Raw genomic sequence first — 10,722 nt, forward strand, 5'->3', positions numbered from 1 at the left:
CTCTTGACTGGGGGATTCCCTTGCTCTTTCTCAGCCTGCAAGGATGTTTTCTCTACGCCGTGTCCTCCAGATGGGCATCATCTCCCTCTGGTTCCAGTGGTGCTTTCACTTTCCTTGGGTATGGGATGTGTCTCCATGCTTCAGAAGCACCCTCCTCTCCTCCTTACCCTGGCAGGACCACTGGCAACCCCTCACAGGTCACCAGGGCATCTGTACCATGCTTGTTTCTCTGCCTGCACCCACATGCCCAGCTTTGGAGTGGGTGTGGGACACAAAATCTGCAGGAATGTAACATTGTCCAACAACAGAAGAACCAGACTGAGACAGGAGTGCCAGAGAAACTCCATTTAATTGTTTGGAAAACAGGAGCAGAAAGGGAGGGTGGTAAGAAAGGTGTTCAGCATGCTGCTCAAGCTCCCCAGAAGCAGACATAGTGATGTAAATACATGTCAGTAGGGATGAGTAGATAGTTGAGAATCAGATCCTTGCCTGAGGTGCAAATTGCAGTTGCTAATTAGTAAAAGGTAGAGCTTGAAGAAGCCACCTTCCTGGTGCTTTTTCTGAACAGTGGCTGCAGTCTGAAGCTGGGGGTGAGTGGCATTGACCAATCGCTGTTTGAGAAAGGGGCAGTGAACTTCATGCTCTCTGTCTTCCCAGAAGGCTCAGCCTCTGGTCACATGTTGAGGTCTTACTTCTGCTTGGACTTCTGGCACTGTTGAGGGGGTGGACATTTCTGTTGGCCCTTGGGTGCACAGGGCTCCTTGCACTTGGGTGGAGGCTGACATGGCTGCTTGGTTTGCTGAGGTAGGGGGCAGCACTGCTGGGGTGGGGGGCAGCACTGCTGGGGTGGGGGACAGCACTGCTGGGGTGGAGGGCAGCACTGCTGGGGTGGGGGGCAGCACTGCTGGGGTGGGGGACAGCACTGCTGGGGTGGGGGGCAGCACTGCTGGGGTGGAGGGCAGCAAGGCTGCGGTAGAGGGCAGCACTGCTGGGGTGGAGGACACTGCTTCTGCTTCTGCTGAGACATTCTGGGTTGGCACACAACTGAAAACAGAAAGACAAAAGAAGTGAGGAATGCCTTCACCATAGAGACACTTTGGGCTGGAGGACAGGCTCGGCCACATTCACATCCTTCTCTGCTTCTACTTTGCCCTGATGGCTTCACAACTTAAGATGTACATGTCTGTGTATAAATATGCATGCATGTGTGTGTACATGTGTGTTGAGTATAAGTTGTGACTAAAAGTTTATAAGTCATCTCAATTATTTTTGAGACAGAGCAACACAGAAGGAATGAGGTAAGGAAGGAACAGGAGAAGTAGGGAGAAGGGAGAGAGAGGGAAGGGAAGACAAGGAGAACAAGAATCAAAAGTATGAAAAGACTATGGAGTCTGGAAGAGGATTGCCTAGGATCTGAGTCCTGGCTAAACTACTAAACATACCTGCTGTATGACTTCGATCAAGTTTCTTAGCTCTCTGTACACACCTCTCTTAGGGTTGTTGTAAAGATTAAATGGGTATATAAAATACATTGATATAAATATGCATAATACATGTATGTGCGTGCATGCACACATGTAGCCACACAGAGTAGCTAGCACACGATGAGCACAGTGTAAAGTTTTTGATTTATTAAATAAATTTCTAAAAATTTAAAAGAATGGGAAGGAGCCTCTCTTTTCCCTAGGATAACTATAGGAGAAAGGAGTCGACAGACAAAATGGACTTTTTAGCTTGAGTCTTATAGTTGAGGAAAACCAACCTCAGAGAGGGAAGTAATTAGTCCCCAGCTACTCATCATAGTAGGTAGAAATGGTGGTCCCCAATTTCTGGAGTAAGGTCTTGCCCCTATATCATCTTTTCTCTGGTGCTTTGTGCTCCTTGGGGTCTCTGCACCCCTGTTCCCCAATGCAGTCTTCTCTTTTCCCTCCTCTTATTTGCCTTTTCCTTAAAGGGCAACTCTGCCAGGTCCTCTGCCCCAAGGTTGGTGTGCCCCTTCCTTCTGCTGGTTCCCTCTCAACATCTGGCAAGATACAACACCCATAACACACCAACAGTATTCTTAAGACACTGGTCTTTTGGCAGACTTTCCTCTCCCATCTCAGTCAAGCTCCCCACACCCTTGGCTGGATGGCTTGCAAACCACTATTGATTGGTCCCCAATAGTATGGAAAAGAGAAATGCCCAAACTAGGTCTTTCTTTCTGACCAACCACCCAGAGCTCTAGCCCTACACCCAGCCAGGTTGGGACCATGTAGAACAAGGCTGCAAAGAGAGGCACCACTTTGCCAGACTTACCAAGTTTGCCAGCAGCAGGAGTGTGGAGATTCCTAGGGGTTTGGGATGCTCTGAGTCTGCCCACCTTTTATACATCTCACATCCTTGCCTAAGGCCATGAGGTGGCCTAGGATTGGAGTGTTGTAATTAGTCCCTAGTCACAATAGGACCCACCTGTCCTTCCTCAAATTTCAGGTTTTACTCACCCACCCAGGGATGGCAGCTTCCCTCATGGCATAGCAGGACTTGGGGGTGATGGTACCTTCACTCTGGCCTTGGCCCCACCTCCCCATCACTTTACGAGGCTGGCTGCCTTGGATTTCCAAACCCACTCATGACTTTTGACTTAGAACCTTGGCATCTGGGATGGTCCCAAGCAGGCATTCAGGTTGTGGGAGTGTGAGGGCAGGGCTCCAGGAAGTTCTGTTTGGCAGAGGGGAGGGGGTGGCATGGGTGGGGTACATAGACAGCATTGTGTTAAGGGAAACTTAACAACTGAGGAGATGAATGGCTCTCTGGAAGGCCCATTAAAAAATGCATGACTCTGACTTAACCTTGGCTCAGAGTCACATTCTACCTGAACTGGTAGAAAGACAGGGCAAATGGCTGGTAGAAAGACGGGGCAAATGGCTTTGATTTTGTGCATATTGGGTTTTGGCAATAAATGGGGGGGTGTAGTCCTCTGTTCTGCCTTCTATTGAGAAAACCATTAGGTTCCATTAAAGGAACTGGGTGGTTACTGGAGACAGTACTTATCTCTCATCTCTCTACATATGTATAAGTCACACAGACTCTGAGGTTCCCAGGGAAGTGATTATCATAAGGTGGACTGGGTGGGGGACCCAAGCACTAAATTAGAATGAGATCCTGGAGGAGTCACCTGGACTGGTCTTGGATTCTGAGCTTCCAGGGCCCCATCCCAATTCTTTCTCCCTACTCCTGCTAGAGATTCCAGGACACAGAGGGATGGCACAGGGCATAAACCTGGATGCCCTCCATATCTGGCAATGGTTGGAGTATATCTTTGAAACACCCCCAAGAAGTGTTTAGAAGGGGGCTCTGACCTTTACCAGTGGGTGCCCTTGGGCACGTAAAGTCCTTGAGCCCCAATTTCCTCATCTACTGAGGAGAATAACACCACCACCTTGCATGTTAAAACATGTTAAAATGGACAACATGGGTGTAGTATTTGGCACAGAATGAGTGTTCCACAATTGTTGGGTACTCCATGGAATTGGACTCTGAATACTAGGGCAAGATACACTCTTGGAAGTATGAAATAGTTTCAAAATTTGAAGGTAAGCAGTGGCACTTGCTACCCAGTATCCTAAAACCTTGGCTGAAAGAAAGGAACATAAATAAGTTAGTGTTGAGGGTAGTGTTTGTTAAGTCTCAACATGGAATTTATCAGTAAGCTCTACTGAAGCCTTAGAATATCTCAAGACCTTGGGGAGTCAGACTCTAGCACTGAAGACATGGGTTTGGAAATCAATCGTCTCTTTTCTCAACCATGATCTTGGCAGGCTGGGCACAGGAGAAATACGTGAGACTGGGAAGAATCCAGGGGGAAAATTCCCTTGGCCTGCTGTCATTCTGGCAGAAGCAATCCCAGATAGTCTTAGAAAAGGATTTCAGCTCAGATCCCTAAAGCAGAAAAGAAAGGTTGTGTAGGGCAGTTGTCATGGGATGACCACCATTTATTTATCAAGATGGAGTGCACTTCCACTTCCACTTCCATGGAGTGCCTGTGCTGGGCCAGTGGGGAGCAAGAAGGGGCTGGGCCCTCACTGTTCCTCAAGGCAACAGGGCCTGGGTGGCCTGGGTGATGTACACCATTCTACAACTCTGTATGTTTTGCTAGGATGGCAACAAGCGTAGCTAGCATTTGTCACCACAGAATATTATAATGCTATTGACCATATTCTTTATGCTGTACCTTTCATCCCTGTGACTTACTCAGGCCATAACTGGAAGCCTGTATCTCCCACTCCCCCTCACCCATTTCACCCTTCCACCATCCCCTTTCCTTCTGGCAATCTTTGGTTTGTTTTCTGTATTTATGGACATGTTTCTATTTTTTTTATTTGTTTTGTTTCTTAAATTCCACACGAGTGAAATCATACAGTATTTGTCTTTTTCATCTTATTTTACTTAGCATAATTTCCTCTAATTCCATCCATGTTGTCACAAATGGCAAGATTTCATTCTTTTTGATGGCTGAGTAATGTTCCATTGTATATAAATACCACATCTTCTTTATCCATTCATCTGTTGATGGAAATTTGGGTTGCTTCCATATCTTGGCTATTGTCAGTAATGCTACAATAAACATAAGGGTGCACATATCTTTTCAAATTAGTGCTTTATTTTTTGCTTCAAGTGAATATCCAGTAGTGGAAATGATAGATCATAAGATATTTTTTATTTTTACTTTTTTGAGGAGTTTTCATACTGTTTTCCAGAGTGGCTACAAGGCTTTTTGATTGCTTGACTTGGATTAGCTGAAGAACTCAGATCCAAACGTCACTGGAGTGATGCCTGCATAGCTAGGGAAGTGTGAACAACAGCTAATTCACAAGTTTTGGACGTTAAATTCTGTCAATTTTTTCTTGTGTGGGCACTGACCATGCAGAACAGACATTTTGTGGTGGATTCAACTACTTCAAGAATGTATTACACAGGAGTACCTGGGTCACTCACTAGGACTAAGTGTCTGACTCTTGATCTCAGCTCAAGTCTTGATTTCAGGGTCATAAGTTCAAGCCCCATGTTGGGTATCACGATACCCAATACACAGTATTGCTTCTGCCACCAGGGGACAGAAAAGCAGTGGGTAATCTAGAAGCCATAGATAAAACTAAATGCTTATCCTGGGCATTTGGAATGCCATTATTCTCTGGTTTTCATGAACATTGCACTCTGTCTTTCTCTTTCTCCAATCCTTTCTTTCTCTCTCTTTCTCTCTCTCTCTCACACACACACACACACGTTGATCTCTCTCACACTCTAGTAGCCCTAAGTGTTTATGGGCCTGTAAGTTCAGTTCTCAGTAAAGTTGATGAAAGAGAAGGTGCTATTTTCCTACCAATTTCCAAAGCATATGCACATACTCACTTCCAAGCATTGGTCTGTATCTAGTAGGCCCATGATTCCTGTTTCTTTGCATGGCTCCCAACCACTAAAGCTCCATATGGCTCTGGAGGACATTTCTCCCCCTTTAGGATTTCCTTGGTATTCATCTCATCCTCATCTCACTTGTGTGAACATGAAAATGCTGGTGAGGGAATGCAGATGAGAGATGTTTATGTAGGAAGGAAGTGGGTGGGGAAAATTCCCTCCAAGATGTCTCTTTCTGGCTTGCAAAAAGACACTCATTTGCTCAGTTTCTAGTGCTGGGCACCCACTAGCACATTCGGTCTGAAAAGAACCAGGACCTAGCTTGGTAGAGCAAGGGGTTGAGCTTTGTTGGGACCCAGTCAGTCATCAACTATACAGGAAGCAGACACCATACCCAGTACTCTGGTGGCTGGGGGACTGTAGGAACACAGGCCAGTCCTCAAGGAGTGTTTGACCTTGGGAAAATAAGGCCCACTCACTGTGACAGAGGACCTGAAGCTGGGAGGCAGACAACATGAGTCAGGACCCAAGGGATGATATGGAACAAGGGTGGCACAGGGTCTTGGAATCTCTGTCACCCCTATGGGCTAGGCCACTGTTGACAACAAAACATCAGGGAAGATGGGAGAAGCTCCAAGGTGGTAGGATCCTTCAGGATACAAACACTGACTTCATCTTTGCAACCTGGTACCTAGCAAAGCTTCTGGCTCAGATTTGGACCTATATAAATTTCTGTGAAAATGAACAAGGACATTCCAGGTAGGGGAATAAGGTCTGACTAAACATTTGAAGTTGGAGAGATGTTATGTGTTTTGGGGGGAAAAGAGACTGGCCTACCTGTAGTGGGTGATTAGTGCTGATGAGCAGCAGATAGTGACATTGGGATCAGGCCCCTGGAGGGCAGATTTGCCAGGATGGCTGGGATTGCAAGGTGGAAAGTGCAATGACACCTGGGCTTTGGCTCTAAATGGTCAAATGTGACACTTTATGGTATACTGTGTATATTTTTAAAAATTTGATTGAGTAGCACAGGGAAGTAGAAAGACATTGGCTTATGCTTAGAAGGCCTTGGTATACTTCTGGCTCTGATGGAAATAAGCTGTGTGTTTTTGGACAACTGGCCTCCCATCTCTGAGGCTCAGATTTTCTACTTTGTGAAATATGATAATTCCAAAAGCTCTTTCCAAACATAAATATGGTATGACTTTCCCATAGGAAATGGGGAGCCAAAGGGCAGACGTGTCTGAAAGACTACATTGGCAAGAGTTGTGAGCAGGAGTGAGAGTGGGAATGATGAAGCCACAGGGACACCAGCTGGGAAAGAAGTAATAATAAGGACTTGACCTCACATACTAGCAATAGAAGAGGAAAGGGAGGGACACATTTAAAATTATCTTTAGCTGAGAATACACATGAATAGAGGGCTGAGAAAATGGTGGGAGACAGGAGAGGAGTCAAATCAAACATTAGGATCCTAAGGGACAATACAAGGGAATGCAGAGGATAAGGTTGGGAGCAGGGCAGAGGCCAAAGTCTTGTTCAAACATGTGTCTGTGCCTGGAAGACATGAAAAGCTATATGGCCAGGCACTGCACATACACAGCTGTGTATAAACTGTGTACACACTGCTGGGCAGAAGTGGAGGGGCATGATGGGGAACAGGAAGGAAGAAGATTTCACCTGCTGGGCCAAGTTTGTGCTGAGCACTGTGGAGAAGCATGAGAAGTACAGACAAGGAAGCTCTAGGTCCCAGAGCTGCAGTACTCCTTCCTGGTAGCAGGGCTTGGTCAGGGAGCAGAAAGCATTCCAGAAAGAGAGGTGCCAGAGTTTGAAGGAGCCCAATAATCAGACAAAAGATTCCCAATTAGCGGTCCAAGGACTGTGTCAGCAGTTGGTGACATTCTTAACAGATCACCAAAGAATGAAAAAATGTTACCATACTTTGTGGAGTTTGGTATAAGGTTGTGGAGCTCCATCTCTTTGGAAGGTCTTTTTTCTGTTTACTCTTCTTGAGACTATACACTTTCTAGAGTCATTAATTTTAAAATTAAGTTTATTTATTGAAGTGATAGTAATTATAAAGGGCCTTTGCCCTTACTTGGGAAAATTAAAAGTTAGCCCTCTTTAGCAATTGTGCTATTTTTTTTTAAAATAATCTTAGTTTTAGTAAATGCCAAAAGTCTGGGTACCATGAATGTGGTTGGTCCAGTTTTTCACTAACAAATATGGAAAAGATGAGGTAGACAAAGGAAGTGACTTACTTGAGGTGGTATTTTATCAAATGCCTGAGAGAGGACTTGAACTCTGGATACCTGACCAAAACCCAAACCAATCAAACCAAACAAAACAAAATAAAACAAAAACCAACCAAACGAAACCATACTTTGGCCAATGTCAAAATCTCAGCAGGAAATTCTCCTTCCCTCTTGTTTGCTCCTCACCACCATCCCCCTTAAAGCCAGGCCTTTGCAATGATGGCAGGACCAGACTTGTGTGGCACCCACACCTGTCTTTTCCCAGACCTCCAGGACACCGTGCAAGGCTCTGGCCCAACCCTGTTCTCAGGAGACATGCTGTTGCCTGCTTCGTAACCTCACTGAGATGGAATCCATTCTCCCTTGCCTTCATCCAGTCTCTCACATCCCTTCAAACCACCTCTTCCTTTCTGGACTCTGGGGAAATTCCTAGTTGTGAGAAGTAATTTACTTCCAAGGTCTCCATGCTGCCTTTTACCCACCGGGCTTTCCATGCCCAGAGCAAATGATGTCATTATCAGGATAGGGATGTCCTGGGATGCTTTGCTGCCCCAGGGGACTGAGCTTAACTTTGTTCTGTGTGGCCCCAAGATGTAGAATGTAGCCCCTGAAAGGTTGGGAATCCACAGGGATTTGCCTCAAGGCTTCTGGTCTCACTTGGTTGTATTATTCACTCCTGTACTTCTAATTACCATCTTTATACTAACGACTTACAAATCTTTATTTCGAGACCAGGCCTGCAACCTGGTGCTTCATATCCATGGAATATCCAGTAGCTTCCTCAATATCTCCATCTGGTTGTCTCAAGGACATGTTGTTCTCAACGATGGTTCCAGAACCAAACTTGTCATCACTCCTCATGCTCGTTCTTCATTTTGGTGAACAGTACCACTATGCACCCCTACCATCCACCTAGCAGACCAGACTAGAAACCTAGCATCATCTCTAACCACATTCAACTGCTCACCAAGTCCTACTGATCTATTGCCTAGATAAGTAATGTATGCTACCCACGGTGTATGTGTTTTAAGAAGTCCCTCCTGGTCTGGTCTTCATCAGATCTTGCCTGATTGACAAAGAAATCCCTTAACCCATTTCCCTGTCTGCAGTCTCTCTAGTGCAAGCAGTCTTATACAGAGAAGCCAAAATGATCATTCTGAAAGGCAAATGTAAAATAATTTCTTGTCTTTAAGAATTAAATATACTGAAGTATTTAGGAGCAAAGAGATGTCACATCCGCAACTTATTCTTAAAATGTTCAGGGAAAAGAAAACAAAACATAGATAGATGATAGAAAGATAGATAAATACAGATATATGGTTGTATAGATAGATATGTATCTATATACATATAGCATATACATGTGTATCTGTATGTATGTATACCAGCTTTATATACATATATCTATATATACATATGGATCTCTCTCTCTCTCTCTCTGTGTATGCACACACACACACACACACACACACACACACACACACATCTTCTTCCTGAACATACATACCAATGTATCTCTCTATAAAAATATATACAAACATGTACACAGAGTAGGGTGGAAAAGATATCAACATTTGGGAATCTCAGTGAATCAGTGTGAAGGATATCTAGACATTTTTTATGCTGTTTTGACACTTTTCTGTAAGTCTGAAATTGTGTGAAGATAAATAATTTTTAAATAAATTCATTTTAAATGTAAAGAGTCTGTGTCATTATCTTACACAGAATCCCTCATTGTTTCCTCATAGCCCCTTCCTACAGGACCGAATCTAAGTTCTGACACAACACAGCCCACCCACCTTTCCTGCTTTATCTCACTACTCCCTGGTCATGCTTCTGCCCCATCAGGAAAGACCTTCTTGTAGTTCCTAGCAGACAACCTACTGTTTCTCATTGCAAAACTTATGTGATATTTCTGACCCAATCCCCAACACCCACTCACCCCTTTCTGGCTACTGGGTAAGTCAGAGAAATGATTCAAACACATAGAATGGTAGATGGAGCTGGATAAACTTTCCATTTTCTGGATGGCTATGGTTTGTTGTTCTTTTTTTTTTTTTGCTATGGATATTTCCCCTCATCTTAGAATACAGATACAAAGGATTCTGAGGCATAGCCTGTGTTTTGTTTTGTTTTGTTTATTTGACAGAGATCACAAATAGGCAGAGAGGCAGGCAGAGAGAGAGGAAGGGAAGCAGGCTCCCTGCGGAGCAGAGAGCCCGATGTGGGGCTCGATCCCAGGACCCTGGGATCATGACCTGAGCCAAAGGCAGAGGCTTTAACCCACTGAGCCACCCAGGTGCCCCCATAGCCTGTGTTTTAAGTGGGTTAGAGACAGGTGCAGAAAACTTGAGTAGTGCCTCTGGGGAGACAAAAGTCTCCTGATAGGACCCTTGAATCTGTGTGGTTTTTTTTAACCTTCTATCACTCAATTGAGAGGACAGTTTTCATGAAGTCTGGTCCTGCTCCACTCCTGATTCTCTTTACAGAGATAAATAAATCTCTAGCCAATCCCCTGTGAACTGTGTCAGGCAAATCTAAACTGGAGCCAGAGGCTTTTGTGTGCCCATACCTGTGTGTTTGTTTGCTGTGGTAAGGGCAGAGGTAAGAGGTAGACAAGGCACAATTTTCCTCTGCCAAGAAGTACCCTAACCTTCACCTTGCCCTTAGGGATGCCAACCAGTTATCATATCTAATTTTAAAAAGTACTTGTCAGTAAGGGGAGATGGAGAGGAGAAGGGAGTTGAGGGAATTTGGAAGGGGAGGTGAACCATGAGAGACTATGGACTCTGAAAAACGATCTGAGAACTTTGAAGGGGTGGGGGGTGGGAGGTTGGGGGTACCAGGTGGTGGGTATTGTAGAGGGCACGGATTGCATGGAGCACTGGGTGTGGTGCAAAAATAATGAATACTGTTATGCTGAAAAAATAAAAAATTAATCAAAAAAAAAAAAAAAGTACTTGTCAGAAACCCCCTTCCCCAAGCAGGAAGGCATTCTGTTAAGGTCCCATGGATGGGGAGGAAGGACGTCTACTGGCCTGGAACACCCAGATCTGTAGGATGTAACAGCCAC

The 10,722-nt window shown here is 44.9% G+C and overlaps 1 protein-coding gene across 1 annotated transcript; it reads right to left on the reverse strand.

Annotated features, from left to right (window-relative positions):
- Window positions 1–336: 336 nt before the first annotated feature.
- Window positions 337–2,325, reverse strand: LOC125098839 (putative small proline-rich protein 5). The gene is made up of 2 exons (XM_047728014.1): window positions 2,299–2,325; window positions 337–1,044 (listed from the first exon to the last, which is right to left on the reverse strand). Exon 2 carries the CDS (start codon window positions 1,025–1,027, stop codon window positions 689–691), a length of 339 nt encoding a protein of 112 aa, XP_047583970.1. The 5' UTR covers window positions 1,028–1,044; window positions 2,299–2,325; the 3' UTR covers window positions 337–688.
- Window positions 2,326–10,722: the final 8,397 nt, after the last annotated feature.

This window comes from Lutra lutra, chromosome 4 (assembly GCF_902655055.1).
Source record: "Lutra lutra chromosome 4, mLutLut1.2, whole genome shotgun sequence".
Classification (NCBI taxonomy): Eukaryota; Metazoa; Chordata; class Mammalia; order Carnivora; family Mustelidae; genus Lutra; species Lutra lutra.